This window comes from Loxodonta africana, chromosome 24 (assembly GCF_030014295.1).
Source record: "Loxodonta africana isolate mLoxAfr1 chromosome 24, mLoxAfr1.hap2, whole genome shotgun sequence".
In the NCBI taxonomy this organism is placed as follows: Eukaryota; Metazoa; Chordata; class Mammalia; order Proboscidea; family Elephantidae; genus Loxodonta; species Loxodonta africana.
The window spans coordinates 26,273,853-26,291,948 of NC_087365.1; the positions used below are offsets into that span (position 1 = coordinate 26,273,853).

General features: G+C 51.9%; 1 protein-coding gene across 3 annotated transcripts; it reads right to left on the bottom strand.

Annotated features, from left to right (window-relative positions):
- Nucleotides 1-1,105: 1,105 nt before the first annotated feature.
- On the bottom strand, nt 1,106-17,345 carry MAVS (mitochondrial antiviral signaling protein). 3 transcript variants are annotated; one of them, XM_010591549.3, is made up of 7 exons: nt 17,148-17,345; nt 10,338-10,504; nt 8,427-8,601; nt 7,060-7,211; nt 6,143-6,299; nt 3,485-4,068; nt 1,106-2,660 (listed from the first exon to the last, which is right to left on the bottom strand). In XM_010591549.3, exons 2-7 carry the CDS (start codon nt 10,449-10,451, stop codon nt 2,226-2,228), a joined length of 1,617 nt encoding a protein of 538 aa, XP_010589851.2. In that variant the 5' UTR covers nt 10,452-10,504; nt 17,148-17,345; the 3' UTR covers nt 1,106-2,225. The 3 variants fall into 3 exon arrangements, with proteins under 3 accessions (XP_010589851.2, XP_064131890.1, XP_064131888.1); XM_064275820.1 differs by lacking the exons at nt 10,338-10,504; nt 17,148-17,345 and adding an exon at nt 9,667-9,882 and having other exon boundaries at nt 3,485-3,900; XM_064275818.1 differs by lacking the exons at nt 10,338-10,504; nt 17,148-17,345 and adding an exon at nt 9,667-9,882.
- Between the last annotated feature and the right edge of the window lie 751 nt (nt 17,346-18,096).

Sequence of the window (18,096 nt, forward strand, 5' to 3'; positions counted from 1 at the left end):
GAGGGGGACAGAAGCTGGCTGAGTGGACACGGGGAATACAGGCCGGAGAGGAGGAGTGTGTGGTCTCATTGGTGGGAGAGCAACGAGGAGTACATAGCAAGGTGTATATCAATTTTTGTATGAGAGACTGACTTGATTTGTCAACTTTCACTTAAAGCACAACAAAAATAAAAAACCAGTGCTTGTGCATGAACTGTTCACCAAGCTGCTTAACATGGGTGCCTGGGGCTGGGTGTGAGGGGAGAGTGAGGGGAGAGTGAGGAGGCTGGCTGAGAGAGAGGGTGAGTGGGCAGTGGAGCCGGCAGCTGGGTGGGGACCACTCCCAGCTTCAGGGCACAGGTCGGTGGGTTCGGAGCCAGAGGTTAAGAGAAGTCTGGAGGTAGAGGTCACGGGGTCACTTTGAGGTTCCCCCAGGGTAGAGCAGAGAAAGGCCGTAGCAGCACGCTGGGGGCGTGGCCCGGGTAGGGCAGACAGCTTGGGGGTTGACCACAGCCACCCCAACCCGCTGAGGGTTCCCACAGCTCTCATCCCCACCCCTTGCAGAGACCAGTAATGGTGGCAGCTCCTGTGTCTGCTCCTCCCACTCGCCGGTGACAGATGCCTGAAGGGAACCCATAGGGTAGCCCAATCCACCCTAGTGTTTCCTGTGTAAATGTAGCTAATGTGTGTGAGCTGCAGTGAGGGTAGGATGACCTGCCTGGCTGGGGGGAGGGGGTGGGGACAGCTCCCCAACACCCACCCTGTGCCATGGCCCCAGTGGACGCGCCTCCCTCCCCACCAATTCTCCAATGCACCCATGGTGAAAAAAAAAAAAAAAACAGTGCCATCGAGTTGATTCTGACTCATAGTGACCCTATAGGCCAGAGTAGAACTGCCCCATAGAGTTTCCAAGGAGCTCCTGGCGGATATGAACTGCTGACCCTTTGGTTAGCAGCCGTAGCACTTAACCACTACGCCACCAGGGTTTCCACCCATGGTGAAGTAAGGGGCAAACATAAAGAGGAGGCAGCAGGGTCTGGTTCTGTCTCCGGAAGTGGAGGCCAAGGCTCCAGTCCTTCCACATATGTGTGACAATAACATGTATCCAACCTAAGAAAATGCCAGCTTTACACAAATTCATTTAATCCTCACAACGCTACGATATATACATATATGTATATATGCACATACATACTACTATCCATCCCATTTTACAGGTGAGAAAACTGAGGCACAGAGAGGTTAATATCTTGCCCAAGATCACAAAGCTAGTGGGAGGCCGAGGGGGATGAAGCCTAGGCTGCCCTAAACCCACTGTGTGCCCTGTACCGTGTGCACCATCTCTGCCTGGCTGCCAGGGAAAGGTGGCCAGCCCTTCCAGACCAGGTGCTTAGCAAACAGTGTCTGGTTCAATTTCAGAAGCACCCAGAGAAGGAACAACCATGATACTCACTGTGCACTTCAGGAGGCAAAACCAGAGAAGTTGGATAAACTGCCAGGGCCACACAGCCCAGGAAGGGGCAGAATTAAAATCCAAACTTCTGCCCTGCCAGGCACCCCCTTCCCAGCTCTTGTAGGGAGCTGAAGAGAACAATGGAGGCCAGGAGCGAGGAACAGAGGAGGAAGAGGGTGAGAAGGTTGGATATGGAGGTGAGGACTGGAGACAGACTCAGGGAGGTAGCTCTCAGGCCTGGTAGCTGCCTCTGTGGTTCCAGGCAACCTCTGAACCTCCCCAGGTGACCTGGTGGAGACTGGGAGCCACGGGGGACCTGAAGCAGCCCAGTTGCAGATCTGCCACTCTGGCCCTCCCACTCACTCCAGTGCACAGCCTCAGGCCCCCTGTGTGTCCCCATCCCACGTACCTGCCCTCAGCCTCCTGGGGACAATGGCAGGACAGGGGGTGATGGATCTCCTGCCCCATGGGCTTGGACAAACAGGGATGAGGCCTGGACAAGGCACCTCCTCCAGAGAACTCGGGCGAGGCCCAACTGCAGGGTGGGCAGGTCTAGGGTGCAAGGGGCAGCCCAGGGCCCAGAAAGCCAAGGATGGTGCAGGACCCACATAGAGCACCAGCTGGGATGCAAACCTTGCCTCCCACCCACAGGGCCTTTCCTTCCCCTCAGATTCTCCTACCCGCCCTGGCAGGGCCAAAGGGACAAGGGGGTTGGACAGCCCTGATCCCAAGAGAGAGGCCAGTGTACTGCTGGAAAGGGAGCAGATGTGTGGTGGAGAGGGCCCAGGAGGCTTCAATGCAGTAGGCGCCGCCGGTATAGCACAGTCAGGATCGTGGCCAGGAGTACCCCAGCTGCAGCTACCCCGAGCCAGGAGACCTCCCCGACACACAGCTCCTCCCGCATTGGGGGCTGTGGGGCGGCACGAGGTTCGGGGCTGCCATCCAGGAGGTCAGCACTGGGGCGCTCGGTCACATGGATCTCAAAGGAGTTCATGAACTCGGACACATACTCGTCCTCTTCTGGGATGTTGCTGGGCCCCTTGTCCTGGGAGTAGCTGCGGCTGATGGCTAGGTCCTCGGAGGAGCCCGAGAATGGCTGGCTGTCTACCCGGGATAATAGCTCCCCTGGCTTGCTCAGCTCTGGCCCTGGGCCCAAGGTCTCCAAACTGCTGTCTGGCCAGGGAGAGCTGCCTTCAGGGCCTGCAGGTGCTGGAGCCGCTGGGGTCTCCTGGCAAAGAGAGGAAAGTGCTAGATAGGATGGGGGTGGGGCGGTGGGCGGAGACAAGCAGGTTGGGCAGCCCCACTCCCAGGCCAGGGTACCAACTAGCACTGCAACGCCCCAGCCCCAGCCCAGAATGCCCCTGGGCCACCAGCTCTTGGGGATCTAACTCACTGGTGTTACAGAAAGCAGTGGAGGAGGAGGGGACCAAGGTCCTGGCAGCAGTCCTTGGAGGGGTGTAGCCCCATCCTGCATTGACATTCTGCAGGGTCAGAGGCCTGGCCATTTGCCTAGAGTCCCACGGACTTGGTTCCTCCAGGTAGACAGCAGCAGTGGGGCTATGGGAGGGGATAGCTGTTGGGGGCTGGGCCTGGTCTGCTGTCCATTAGGCCCCAGTCATGGAGGAGCGGGCCAGGCGTGCTGGTGGTGAAAAGCAAGGCATCAAGGCAGGCACACCACCCACTCTACCCTTTGCTGGCTGCTCTCAAGTAACCCTCAATTCCTCATCTGCAAAATGGGGCTGCGAAGGTTAGTGGGGAACTGTGAGCTCTAAAGGAGTTAATGCACATGAATGGTAGAGGTGCTTGCCATGCCTGACACCCTTGAGGCATCCAAACTTAGGAGTTCTAATGACCATTATAACTCCTGGAGACATGGGGTGGGCTCTAGATGAGGCTAGTTCTCAGCTGTCCCTGCACCCTCAGGGAGAGGCCCTAGACTAGGCCGGGCTGGACACAGAAAAGGTTGGAGGAGGATTCAAGGACAGGGCCAGGAGGACAAGCTCTCCTAAGAGGAAGAGGCTTGGGTCACAGCTAGGAGGGGTAAGGACTCACCTCTGGTCTGCTGCTGCTCTTGCTGGTGGACACTGTGCTGGTGGGCACCTTGTTGGGCACCACACTAGTGGGCATCCTAGGGTCAGACTCCAAGCCAGCAGACACTTTGGATGGCACTGCACCAACACGCATTGAGTTGGTGGGCAACTTGGACGGGAGCATGTTAGAAGACATCGTACCAGGGGGCTTTAAACTGGTGGGCAACTTGGAGGGCACTGTGCTGGCAAAGGCTGGGTTGGCAGGCACTTTGGAGGGCACTGTGTTTGCAGGCATCATGGCCAACTTGGAGGGTGCTGTACTGGTGGGTGCTGAGTTGGTGGGCACTTCGGTGGGTGCTGTGCTGATGGTCATAGGGTTGGTGGGCACCCTTATCTCACTGGAGCGGATGGTAACCGTGGCCTGGTCACCAGCACCTCCTGCAAAAGCCAAGCCAGTGGGTGTGGAAGAGGAGGAGGTACCAGTGGACGGAGCTGACAGTGCGGGCCCAGGCAAGCGGCTTGCCCTGGGGGTGGAGCGAGCTAGGGGCTGGAAGGAGACGGATGGAGACACAGGCCCACGGGGTAACGTGGGGCTGGAGACCTCACCTGCAGATAGCAAAACAACAGTGGAAATACAAACCCACAGGACCGTTTGTAAAATCAGTCACTCTGGGATCAGAGGGCTGGAAAAGCGTCCCTCTGCCCCAGGTCATACCAATCCAACTGCATCCAGGCCTCCCAGTCTCCTGCCTAGGGAGGAGGCTCCACGGCCCCTTTGGACAGTTCTCCCAGGCCTATAAGCACATCCTTGGGTTCTGTCTACCCTCACTCCTTGACCTGCTGCCATCCTACAAGAATGAAATGGTCCTTCCCCCTTACAGCCCCTAAGAGCATGAAGATCATTACTAATTATTCTCTCTGCTTTTTCTTCTGCCTGGAACCTCCTGTGTCTGCCTTTTCCATCTTCTTAGCCTGGTGGGATCCTGGTGGCTCTTCTCATTGCCATCCTTCCTCCTCCCACCAACAGAAGAAAGAGCAATCCTGGAGCAAGCAGGAGGCAGCAGGAGGCTCAAACAGACCAGTTCGCGGCAGTCACAGGGCAACCAGGGGCCCAGCCTGCCCAGTGTGTACAAATTTCCAAGGAGGCCTAAGGGCTTGGGGGAGGGAGGGGCAGGGACAAGGCCACCTCTGGGAGGAGGACCTGCCCTCGGGGAAGCAGGAGGTAGCAGGTGGCAGGTAGTGACAGTTCATAAAGATGGCTACATCAGGATCCCTCCTGGACTCTGTGAAAACACACATGCCAGGTTCTATGGTTGACAAATGCCAGGGTCTGATTCTGATGTGACCCACCCAATCTAACACCACAGATCCTCATGGAGTCTGTGTCCAGGAACACACTAAAACCTAGGTGTCCTTTGCCTCCCTGGTCCATACCTGCATTTCCCAAAAGGTGTTCCATAGCAAACAACATTGCAAAGTACAAATGGGTCCTTGTGCAAAAGTTTTGGGCAGACAGGAGTGTAGTGCACTAAGATAGCTTCTCCGAGCTTTTAATTGCTCATGTGCCCTGTGGCTGTCCTCCGGGCACTGAGGGCTGGCTGGGCACCAGTGTCCTGTACCACAGTTTGGGAAGTAGTGGTGCAGAGAGGTGCCACCAGCCTGGGAGGTTAGAAGGAACAACTGTATATTCCTGAACAGGGCACCAAGGTCTGGTGCTGGTGTCCAGGCCTCTGGCTCATGAAGACCATACTGAGAAATTTCACGAGCTGAGAAATTTTGGTGATTTGCTGTGGGCTAGAGATCTTCTGGAGACCCTGGTGGCGTAGTGGTTAAGAGCTACAACCGCTAACCAAAAGGTCAGCAGTTCAAATCCACCAGGCGCTCACTGGAAACTCTATAGGGCAGTTCTATTCTGTCCTATAGGGTCACTATGAGTCAGAATCCATTCAACAGCAGCAGGTTTGGTTTTTTGTGTTTCAGAGATCGCTTTGGGGTGGGGTATGCCTAAGGGCCCCTCTGCTCACAGCTGGCCCAGCCCTGTACTCCCCTTACCACTGTCCTCCAGGTCCTGGCAGGTCCCTTTGGTGGAGTACAGAAATGGCTTAATTCCCCTCCCTTCCCTGTACCACACCCTCAGCCATGTGACCGTGAGCCCCCCTGTCTAGGGACAAAGTCTGTTTTCCACTCTTTGAAGCTGGGCTGGCCTGTAACTTGCCTTGGCCCACAGAATGGTGCCGGCATGACACTGGGTCCATTTTGAGCTTACACTTCAGGGACCCTCCCTCCCTCTCAGAATTCTGCCCAGCTGCCAAGAGATGGGCTTGACTCTTGAATGATGTGAGACCACAGGGAAAAGCCCCAGGTGCCCCTGCCAACAGCCAGGAACAGAGTCACCTAGCTGACCACTGACATAAGAGGGAACCCAGCCAAGGTCAGAACTGAGTCAGCCCCAAATCCTGATCCACAGAATCACGAGTATTTTAAGCTACTAGATTTTGGAGTTGTCTGTTATGCAGCAATACTAACTAATACTGCCTCTGAGGGATCAGGTTGCTCCCTGGGGTGAAGTCTCTTTACGCCAATCATTGCCTCCTGTCCGTGGAAGCCAGAGGGGCAACTCTAATCCTCAACCTCACTGGGGAGGTCAGAGAGGCCCTTTACCTCCTGGTTCCGTGCATACCTGCAGTGTGGGTACTGCCCAGGTCTGTGTCCTGCTCCTGATGCCTGCTGGAGGCCAGAGGGTTGAGGGCCGCCAGGTCAGAGGAGGGCCCCTGGGGCCCACCTGGCCTCCTCGGGACAGCCCCAGAGCTGGGTGTCTGCAGGGCTTCCTCTGATCTCTGCAAGAGGGAAAACGTGAATAAGGCAGCCATTTCTCCCAGGAGCCGGCAAGCGGTCTTATGCTCCCGCTCCAGCTCCTACGGACCTCCGCCCAAGTCATGGAGCACAGGGACCAAGGGAGCCCTCGCCTCAGCCCTGTCATCGCCAGACCCTGTCCACAGGTGACCTTGCACCCACTTCATAGAAAACACACACACCACCTATGGGGACTCCCTGTCTATCTGCCTGGCCCTACAGAAAGGCCTTCCTCTCTGTGGCCACTGCCCAGACCCCTTTCCTGGGATTCAGGTCCACAGTGTGGTGTTTCCTGGACACTCCACTGCCCACTCATCACATCCCAATCAGTCATCACATCCCAGTCAGTCATCTCCCCACAAATTTGACTTTGCTGGCAATAAGAATAGTCCCACCATCCATCCCCTGCCCCATCACCTCCTGTTCCTCAGCCTCCTCATCTGGTCATTCCCCAGGTCTCTTAATCCAGCACAATATCTCATGTAGACCACTGCCAAGACCTCAAAACTGTGGTCTCGCAGCAGCTGGTGGAGAGTTGGCAAGAGGGCTGAAAGCTGCCACAGGGTGAAGGCCTAGTCAGGGGCCTGGGAGCTGGGCTGGGCAGCTCCACAGGGGGAATCTCTAGGGTTCAGAGATTAGGTACGGTTTGTGGGGAGAGGGAGGGCTTCTGGAAGGCTAGGTAGGCAAGAGTGGGCAGGTAGGAACAAGAGAGCAGGTAGCTCGATGCAGATGGTGAGAACATACCTCCCCCTGGAATTCTGGTGGCCGGGTGTCCTGGACAGGTATGGGATAACTTGGGTCATCCTCTCTGTAGCCGTTGTAGGGGGCGCTGGGGGCCGCAGCAGGCCCTGGAACCTCAGTGGGGACTGAATGTTGCTCCAGTGGGGCTGTGGTCCCTGGAGGACAAAGATACAGCATTGTAGGAATCAGAGGCTTGGGTGCTCTGAGGGACCCCCCAGGTCTGTGGGCATCTGCGCCCCACAGCTCCAAAAGCTGTCCTATGTGGGAAGAGACGACAAGCATCACTGAGGGTGACGGGATGTGTGTGTCAGGGGGGCAGTAAGACCAGGAGTGGGAGGGAAAGAGGAGTTTGGGAGAACAAGGAGAGATATGAAGAACGGGGAGGGGAGCCCACAGGCTTCTGACCCCCCCAGACTGGTCAGCAGTCACTCCTTCTCTCTCCTCAGGCATTCTCCTCCTTATGGCTGCCACCAATAACTGACACACCCTGAACACTGCCTCCTCAGCCCCTGACACTGGGGGATTTCACTGTTTATTTCCATAAAAGATGAAAAGCAAGAAAGGAAGGAAGGAAGCAAAAGAAGGGAGGGAGGAAAAGGGAGAGAGAGAGAGAGGAGAAGGAAGGAAGACAGGTGGAAGGAGGAAGGCAGGGAGAAAGGCAGGAGGGAAAACAGGCAGGCAAAGAGGGAGATGTTTCAAGGCTGTAAATCTAACCAGGGTCTCACAGGGGTTGCCTGGAAGGGGTTGCCTCAGGCTGGCTTGATTAGCTCAGAATACTCCTGAGGCATAGCTTCTCTTCTTCCAGTCTTACCCCTTGGACCCCACCTCATTAAGTCCCCTCTCTTGGACAGGAAGTGGGCATTGCGTGGGAGTTAAGGGATGACTGGACACCCCTGGTGGGAGGGCTAAAAGGCTCTAGGGGAAACCAGAGGAGGGAGAAGAAAGAAGGAACCCGCGGGGGAAAAGAGAAGATGGGCAGGGAAAGAAATGAGATGAGTAGAGAGGGAAGGTGAACCAGGGGAGAAGAGAGAAGGAAATCAGAAAGGGTGGAGGCCCCATATGTAGGGCACACTGTAGGCACCAAGCCCCAGCTGGGCACTCAACATGTCATTGTCTCATGGTATTTACCGCAGCCTCCAATGTAGGCACTGCCAACAGCCCCATTTTATAGATGAGGAGACTAAGGCACAGGGAAATTAGGGGATTTGGCCAAGGGACACAGCTGGTAATGGCTCATTCGGGATCCACACCTAGGTTTGTCTGTTGCCCAGGGGTTATGGGAGGTAGGGTGAGAGAGAACGGCAGGAGGCACAGGGGTGAGGGGGGGCAGGGCAGGGGTTCCAGGAGGAGGGCCAGGGCAGGAAGCCTACGGGGCAGGTTACTCCTGTAGACACGGGCCACTTCTTCGGCGAGACCAGCCAGCTCACAGGCCCTCAGTGCCGCGATAAGGGAATCCACCCAGCCACTTCGCCGCTTCAGGCAGTTGAAGAGGTCCCAGAGAGTGTCCCGGTTTCCTCTGGATGTGTAGTAGGCCCGCAGCCGATCCTGGAAGACACAGCCCAGCCGCCCTGCTCAGTCCAGGTGGCCCCACGTCCTTCCCCACCCGGGAGAGATGGCTGCAGGACAGGGCATGGAGAAAACTACTAGAGACAGGCAGTGTCTGAAACTGGGTCAGAGCCCAGGACAAGATCAGGGTTCAAACCCAAGCATGGAGTGAGGCAGCAACAGCAACAACAGCAGCAAAGCAATAGGAAATAAGCTCTGACTATGTCCATTAAGGACCCTGCATAAATTATCTCATTTAATGCTGTTATTACCCCTACTTTGTTCTTTGTTGTTGTTAGGTACCGTCGAGTCATTTTCAGCTTACAGCTGACCCCATGTGATACAGTAGAACTGTCCCAAAGAGTTTTCTTGGCCGTCATCTACAGAAACAGATCTTCGACGGAGCTGTTGGGTGGGTTCAAATCTCCAACCTTCCGGTTAGCGGCCAAATGCTTAACCATCTGTGCCACCAGGGCTCTTTATCCCTACTTTACTGATGAGGAAACTGAGGCTTAGCAGACGCAAGGCAGCAAAACCCTCCACAGTGGGGCGGGGATGCAAACTCCATTAATCAGATGCAAAAGCCTTGAGTTTATATATCTCCCAAGCAACTGACTTCTAACTGAAAGGTCAGTGGTTCAAAACCACCAGCGGCTCTGCGGGAGAAGGATGTGGCCATCTGCTTCAGTAGAGACTTACAGCCTCGGAGACCCTATGGGGTCGCTATGAGTCAGAATCAACTTGACGGCAGTGGGTTTTTTTTTTTTTTTTTTTTTTTGAAGGCAAGAAGGAAGGTTTGGGATTCACAAAGGTGAGTAGAAAAAATAAGGTGAAAGGAGGCAAAAAAGAGAGGGGGCCGACAATAAGCAACAAGGGAAATGAGAAGATTGGGGAGGCTCTGGGAAGAGAGCTACCACCGAGTTTTAACATCCACGAAATTCCTACATCTAGACAGAGCAACCAGATGGCAGTAACAAAAGTCCACAGAAAATATTACCTACATGACTAGGTAACAAGGTATGCCCAGGAGAATGCAAGAGGGACAGACAAACCCTGTCGACATACCTGTGTACTAGGCATCTGTATGGGAGGGAGCAGAGAAAAGCAACACAGCTTCTGAGAAACCTGAGGACAGGCTATCCCAAAATGGGCCAACAGGTATCCCCAGGGACGCATAGGCTGATAGGGCATATTGTCAGCAACATATTCTTAAATGGTTCAAGGATAAAAAGTCCTTTGTGCTGGTCTTGCGACTGTTGTGTAAATCTAAAATTATTTCAAAAAGAAAAAAAAAAAACAACAACAACACAACTGAGCCTCAGGGCTCCCCACCAGCACAGAGTCTCAGAACAAGGAGAACAATCAAAACTAGGCAGGACAAGGACAAAAGAGACAAAAAAAAAAAAAAAGAGAGAAGGTTCAGGTAAAAGTGGGAGAGGGGACCAGAGCCAGGACATGGCTGAAAGCCAGCCGCCATGTTGTTGAGCACTACACAAACACAACACAAGAGGGAGCTCAATGAAGCCATCCTGAACCACACTCAATTTAAGAAAAAAAAAAATAAGGAAAATGAATTTTGTGATAAATGAGCAACCAGACAGTATCAAGGACGAGAAGCAGCAGAGACAACGTTGGAGAAGGAAGGAGTCTGCCTTGGCTTGGGGATGAGGCCCTCCTCTGAATTCCACAGCCCTGCCCCCAAATTACTTACGTCCACTGTCATCTCCCTGGCTCACCTGGTCACTTGGCGTGAGGCAGGACAAGTAAGGCAGAATCTCGAGAACATCAACATGGAAAAAATGTCTATGATTGTGGCGGATATACTGATAGGTCCTGTCCTCAGCAGACATCGTCTCTGCTCAGGTTCTGAAGAGAGTGAAGGCTCTGCCTCCTGAAGAATGGACTGAGGAAAAAAGACCGGAAAGTCACACATGGCAAGAGGGGTGGAGGCAGGGCCAGGTTAGGGCACCTGAGGGACCTAAACACTGATAATCTGTGGTGCCCCCTCCTCTGCTTACTCACGCATTTGAAGGGGATATGTGAGTCATATATGTACATTTTATACATGTATGTGTGTGTCTTAGCTATCCATGATGTAACTTCTTTTTAAATGCGACTATAATATTAACGATTGAATGCAAAAGTGGCGTATGCCATCTTAGCAGAATGAAATGAGCTGGATTATAAACTTTTTAGTGGAGGCAAGGCAGTAACATTTTTACTATATACCACATTTTGTACAAGAAGGATGTTCAATTTCCTTACATGGAGATAAACTTATGTATTCTGATAAAATACGAATGTAATGTTCTGATAATTGCCCTTTGTTGCATTCTCGGAAGATGAGTTTAGAAATTTGTTTGTGGCAAAACAGAAACATATTCTGCATGATAAATATTGAATTTGGTATCCTTTTAATGTCCCTAATACCTCAATTATTTATTTATTTATAATACCTCAATTATTAGCATACAGAGAGTAATATTAAACACCGTGTCCCGTGCAACAGACAATAAAAAACGAAACTCACTTGATACATAAAACTTTTTGTGTTAGGTAAATATTTCCAGTATTTTTTGGATGTTTGCTACATTAGTATTACATTATCACTCAGGTTACTGTTATATTAAATGTATGGTAGATTGTGTCCACGTGAATGCCAAACATATTTTAAAGTTATAAACACTATTGTTTATAAAACTTCAGACATAACTGTAAACGCTATACAGTTAAAAAGTAACTCGACTGAATTCATTTTATTGGTCAACTTATTTAAGTTCCCTCGCTTTCGCACGCCATCTGGGACTGGGGTTCTGATTGCTTAGTTTATCAGGACGTGCACAAGAATATGCCCTTGTGTTTGTAGCATGAGCAAGAGCAATGCTGGTCCTCCTGGCTGCAGTTGCTGGATCATTGGACGTGGATGTACAAGATGGTTCTCTCAGAATAGATCAGAAAACTGTTATCTATTAATATAATCCATCCTTACCTAGTAACTGCTCATGTTGGATCCAGTTGCATATTGGGTGAATATAGCCAGAGTTAGACTCGACAGCCCACCCCACCTCTTGTTTATTAAAAATAAATAGTATACTCCCAAGAGACCCACCAAGATAAGGAGTTTCAAATACATGGGAGGGGACCATAAGAGACAGATGTCAACAAAGGTGTTGAAGCGGTAGGGGCCTCGTAGCTTAAATGATGTTGTGCACGGGGACCCTTGTGGGCCTTGTGAACTTTATTTCCAGCTGGCACATTCCCACGCACTGGAGCTGGTACCAATTTTATTTAGTGCCCTGTCAGTTCCCTTCCACTGTAGCACTTGCTTTTCCTTGTGTCCTGTCTGCTTGGCATCTATGGTGCCCCTGTTTTGTTGATGCCCTAAGCACTTGATTATCTTAGTTATTGGGTAATCCGTCCCTGGTTGGGGGTTGGGTGAGACAAAATGCAATCCTTTTTACCTCAAGTTTTTGGAATTTCCATTTTTTTCTTTAATTAGCACACCTTATTTTATTATTGCCTGGGTCCCAGAGGACCTCAGTGAACTTGTTGAAAAACTAATTGATGACTGTCTTAGTTATCCAGTGCTGTTATAACAGAAATACCACAAGTAGATGGCTGTAACAAACAGAAATTTATTTTTTCAGGGCGCCAGCTCCAGAGGAAGGCTTTCTCTCTCTGTCGACTCTAGGGCAAGGTCCTTGTCATCAAACTTCCCCTGGCCTAGGAGTTTCTCAGCACCAGGACCCTGGGTCCAAAGGACAAGCTCTGCTTCTAGCTCTTCTTTCTTGGTGGTATGAGGCCACTCTCCTATCTGTTTGCTTCTCTCTTTTATATCTCAAAAGAGACTGACTGAAGATACAACCTAATCCTGTAGATTGTGTCCTGCCTTATTAACATAACTGCCTCTAATCCTGCCTCATCAACATCATAGAGGTTAGGATTTACAGCACACAGGGTAATTACATCAGATCACAAAATGGAGGACAACCACACAATACCGGGAATCATGGCCTAGGCAAGCAGACACACATTTTGGGGGGACACAATCCAATATACAACATTTGACCCTTTGGCCCCCCAAAATCCATGTCCTTGCCACATGTAAAACACATTCACCCCATCATATCATGCAAAAGTTTTAAATCAACTCCAAGTCCAAAGTCTCATCTTCTGCAAAATTCCTCTTCATCTGTGAAATCTAGAATACAAGTTATCTGCTTCCAACGTACAATGGTGGGACAGGCACAAGGTAGACATTTCCATTACAAATGGGAGAAAGTGAAGGCAAAGAAGAGATAACAGACATCAAGAAAGTCCAAAACCCAGAGCAGAACAATTTATGTTTGCTCTCAAGGCTTGGAAATAATCCTCCATTCTCTGAGACGATCTAGGCAATAACCCCGCCCTCCAGGCTCTGGGTGTTGGCCATGCTCTCTGGATTCTGGGTGGAGGCCCCTCGGTCCTGGGCTTTAGCTCTGCTTTCCAGGCCCACTGGGACAGCAACTCTGCTCTCTTGAATTTGGGTAGACCCATTCTTCTAGTCCAACTGAGTGACGACCCCACCCCCTTGGCCCCCAGCAGGCCCTTTCTTCTGCCCTTTGGGCATGACAGCCTTGCCCTTTCAACTTTGGTCAGCAGATCCGGCCCCATCCTCCTGGCACTCATGAACAACAGCCCCGTACTCTGGAAGTGAGTTGGTGAAAATCTAACTTTGAACATAGGAGGTTATGGCCCCATCCTTTGAGACCCAGCAGGCCTTGGTTCCACCTTTTGAGACCCCAGAGGTCGTGGCCCTACCCTTTGAGACTGAGGTAGCTCTGGTTCCTGTGCTCCTTGTTTTTTCAACTCTGTTTCCTGGTTCCTTGACCTCTCGGCCCCTCAGGGCTCTCGGGTCAGCTCAGCCTCTGCCTGCTCAGGCAAGCATTATAAAGCTCTTTAGCTCAGCTGATAAATGCCCAGAGGAACCCCACTCCACCAGTAAGCCTCAGCCCAAAGGCACTCAGCTCTCTTGCTCCATGGGTCGGCAAGCGTAGCTCCACCAACAAGTGCCCGGAGGCACCCCAATCCACCAGGAAGCCTCTTGCCTAAAGGCACTCAGCTCTCTTGCTCTGTGGGCTAGCTTTTTCACCATCTCACACTGTTCTCTGGCTGCCATTTCTCTGCCACTCCTTCTTGCCATGTGTGCCATCTCTGGTGTTACAGCTCTCCCCACTTCCTTCTAAGGCTTCACCAGAATTGTCTTTTAATGTCCATAATTCCACCAACAATCTCTTCAAGGCAATCTAGGATTTTACTGCTAGGTACTTTAACACTTTTCCAGCCTCTACCCATTACTCAATTCCAAAACCATTTCCATGTTACAGGTATCTGTTAGAGCTGCACCCCACTACCAGTACCAAATTCTGTCTTAGCTATTCAGGGCTGCTGTAACACAAATACCACAAGTGGTTGGCTTTAACAAGCTGAAATTTATTCTCTCATAGTCTAGGAGGTTACTAGCCAAGTTGATACATATTTTGGTGGAAAACAATTCAATCCATAACAATGACCAAAAAAAATCACATCTAAAAGGTGTACAGCCCATTTCTGCCTTGCTGCCTGGTCAGTGTTGAAGATGGCTCTGGCTGCCCTCATCATCCCCAGGTCTACATCTGCATGAGCCCCTACCTGCTATGCCTGTGAGTGTACTGGCTGTCTTTCCAGCACCAAGGCCCTCAGGCTAATAGCAAGAGCTCCACCCAGAAGTGCTGCTTCTTTGGAGTATTATTAAGGGGAAAAAAAAAAAAAAAAGAGGCTCAAGATAATAATAATTAGATCATACTAGAGATTAAGAAAATGAGGTACCAAGAATCTAGAGGACTTTCTAGATAGTGGAAAAGCAAAGAGCTGAGGTCTTTAGGCTCCAGGATCAGGTTCTTCCCAGGACGTAACTGCAAGCCCATCATTAAAGCTTGCTACACACATGTTCTTATGGTAGGAGACCACTTTCACTGTTTTAAACTCACTGTGTGTCCTGGGGGCAAATTACCAGGCTTTTCCTCACCCCAAAAATGACTCTGGGAGGTTGTTTTATCAATATAGTAGTAGTTCAGCCTATAAGCTTAAAATTTTAAAAGTACCTCAAATACAAACAATAGCTGCTGTTTCCTTTATGTAGCACTTACCACAATTTGTTATTGTAGATGTGTGTGTTTACTGGTTTCTTACCTGCCTCCCCCATCAGGGAGTGCTACAGGAAATAAGAGACAAGACCTCTGCTATCACCCAATTTCTATTCTATTGGGGTGGAACAGATAGTAGATCAGTAACACATATGTAAATAAGAATTCCAGGTAGGAATAAGAACTGTAAGCAAAATAAAGCAGGGTAATGAGCTAGAGCCCCTGGAGAAAAGGGTGCTACTTGAACCGACTGGTCAAGCCTCTCTGAAGAGGTGACATCTGACCTGAGCCCTTCTCAGCTGTGGGAAGACTGGTATTCCAGAAACAGGGCGCAGTGACTGCAAATGCCCAAAGATGGGAACAGCTTGGCATGTCTGATGACTAGAAAGCAGGCCAGTGGGGCCGAAGTTTAATAAGCAGGGGCAAGGGGCAGAGATGGAGGTCCGGGAGGTTGGCAGGGACCACTCATGTAGGGTGCTGCAGGAAAGAGTTTTGGGTTTTATTCAGAGTGAAACCGGGAGCCATTGGAGAGTTCTGAGCAGGGAAGGGAGAGGATCTGATTTATATTAAGAGCTCTCTGGCTGTGAATGAGGACTGTAGGGCAGCCAGGATGGAAGCAGAGAGACATGGCAGGAGCCACAGTAGGGGAGAGATGATGAGTATGGCCAGGGTGGTAACCAGGGAGTTGGCAAGGGGTAGTTGGATTCCTGCCATTTTCTGGATGTAGGATGTGGGAGAAAGAGAAGAATCAAGGAGGACACCCTGGGGGCTGAGTGGGCAGATGGTGGTGTTTACAGGATAGATAGGGTGGGGGTGGGGTGGGGGTGGGGGGGCAGTAGCACGGAGTTTTGAACAAGTGAAGCTTGAGATGCTAAAGGAGGCACAAGCGAGAAGGCCAGGCTGGAGTAGAAACAAGTGCCAATAGAACTAGTAGATACCAGGCTTGGGCGAGACCTCTAGCGTTACAGAGAACACCTAAAAGCTGCTGAGGCGGCAAGCCCTAGGCACACGAGAAAAGGGGCAGTAGTCCTGTCTACAATCTATGTGCACTTTGCTTTGCCAACCACCAGGTGCTTCAATCCTGGTGGAATGTATGAGCACTAAGGACAGAAGGTCGGGAGGATGAGGGAGGTGGAGATTGTGGGGGATCCTCTGAGCCTTCGGAAGATGAGCAAAGAACAACTCTGTGGTGCATAATAGACCCTTCTTCTCTCCCCATGGCACTCAGGCCTCAACCCTTAAGGAACTGAGCCTTTAAAGCGGACCTAGGATGGAATCGATGTGGTCCAAAAAGACAGAAAGCCCACTTTTGTTCACATTTATTGAGGCAAGCACTTTCTAAGGTTCTTTCATTTGAACCCATGTCTTGCTGCCTCATTGCAGCTCACTGTTCAGCCCGTTGGTAAAGGACCCGTTGCAGCAAGTGAGACCCACAACTTCCTGCCTTCAAGCCCGGGGAGGGACCAATGAGGTAAGGGGTGGGAGGAGAGGGGTTAAGGGGAGTCACCAGGTGGGAGACGCGCATGGGAGGATGCCCCCTTCTACTCTGTCCTATTGGGTCGCTATGAATCGACTCGATGACATCGGGTTTGGTTTTTTGGTTTTTAGTGAGAAATGTAAATCTTTCAGACAGGCTGGGTGCCTTCTAATCCTGACCTCCACGGCGTGGTTCCCCACTCGCTGACTGTCCTTCCTAATGTTTATAAGGCTTTCACAGCATCCATCCAGAGAACGCAGTTTTTCTTTTGTTTTTCCAATGTTTTTCTGGCACCTTCTTCCAATCTCAGTGACCCAGGGGGCAGCGGCAGCGTGTTCCTGGCGCCGCGATGAGTTTCCGATCTCAGTGCGCCAGAGGCTCCGAGCGCGTTCCGGAAAAAAATACTCAGTGGACAGGGAAGGGTGAGGCCTCACAGCCTCGGCTCGGATTCCTGGACCAGACCCAAGTCCGGGGAGGGCGGCGAGGCTGTTCTTCCAGCAGGTGTCACCGCCGAGAACTGCCGAGACCCAAGGTAAGACGGCAGCTCTCGACCCCCAAGCGCCGCCGCCGCCGCTACAGGTCGCCGCGCCCGAGCCTGGACTCACCTGGGGTCACCCTGGGCCTGCGGCGGCAGGAGCTGGGCGGCCGGTGCCCGTCTCCTTCCCGCCCAACCTCCCCTCCAGCCGTAGCGGACGCCCCCCCCCAATTGTCCCTCCGGCTCTCCGCGAACCCCGTGTGTCGCAGGACCCCTTTCTCTCGACCCCGCGGGCCCTGTGCCCCTGCTCGCCCGTGCCCAGTGCACCCCGGCGGACTCCCACTCGGTTCCTGTGGCCGCGGCCCTCCTCCGCGAAGGCACCCGTACGCTCTGGGCCACGAGAACCAGGCGCCTTGGAAGGCGGTCTTACCTCGGGCAGCCACGACCCGGTGACCTGCGGACCGCCGGGACAACTAGAACCCTGTAGTCAGGAAGGAAGGGCGCAGGGGCGGGGACAGAGCCGGCTGGCCATTGCCCCGACAGCGCGGGGCGGGGACTTGGCTCGGAAAGAAGGAAACGTCGGGCTCCCGGGTCGCACGACCGACCTAGTCCAGCATGGGGCGGGGCGTGGGGGGGATTGTTTTCTTCCCTTGCTCATCTCGAGAAACTTCGAGGGGAAATCCGGGCTCCAGGCCCGCCATCGGCCTCGGATTCTTTGCTGTTAAGTCATCGCGCTTTCTATGTGAAGCCCCAGTTTCTCCCCTTCTGTGCTCTGAGAGGTGAGAGTTTTATTTGGTTCTTTCCTGGGTCCCCAGGGCCTGGCACACAGTTGGTGCTCGATAAATGTCGGAGGACAATCAAAGGTCACAAAGGCGCACATGCCCAGCGAGGCAGCACGCTGGGTGTGGGGATGGTCGGCCTGGTAGGTGGTCCCAAATCACCTGTCTGTAGCTTTTAAAAAATGAGACAAAGGAGGGCACAGCTCCTCTGTGATATTTTTGCCACGGTGATAACCTGAAGCTAATCATGAGGGAACATCAAACCCAAAATGAGGGACATTTTACAGCTGTGCCACCCAATATAGTGGCCACTAGCTACATCTAGCAATTTTAGTGAAAATTAAATAAAATTTAAAATTCAGTTTCTCAGCCATATTCCAAATGCTATTTTCACGTGGCTGATGGCTGTCTTATTGGACAGCACATTTCTATCATCTCAGGAAGTGGCAGTTAAAAAAAGGTTCTATTCGAGGGCACTAATGTAGGGAATAACTTTAAAATGTCAAGGTCATGAAAGACAAGGACAGACTGAGGAAATGTTACTGATGAAAGAAGTCTAAAAAGACACTACAGCTAAATGCAATGTGGGACTCTGTGTTG

Coding starts and splice junctions, on each gene's coding strand:
- MAVS (XM_064275818.1), bottom strand. CDS start 9,792: ATGCCCTATCAGCCTATGCGTCCCTGGGGATACCTGTTGGCCCATTTT. Junction 8,602..9,666: donor TACAGATGCCTAGTACACAG/GTATGTCGACAG, acceptor TGTGTCTTCCAG/GATCGGCTGCGGGCCTACTA. Junction 2,661..3,484: donor AGAGCAGCAGCAGACCAGAG/GTGAGTCCTTAC, acceptor TCTCTTTGCCAG/GAGACCCCAGCGGCTCCAGC.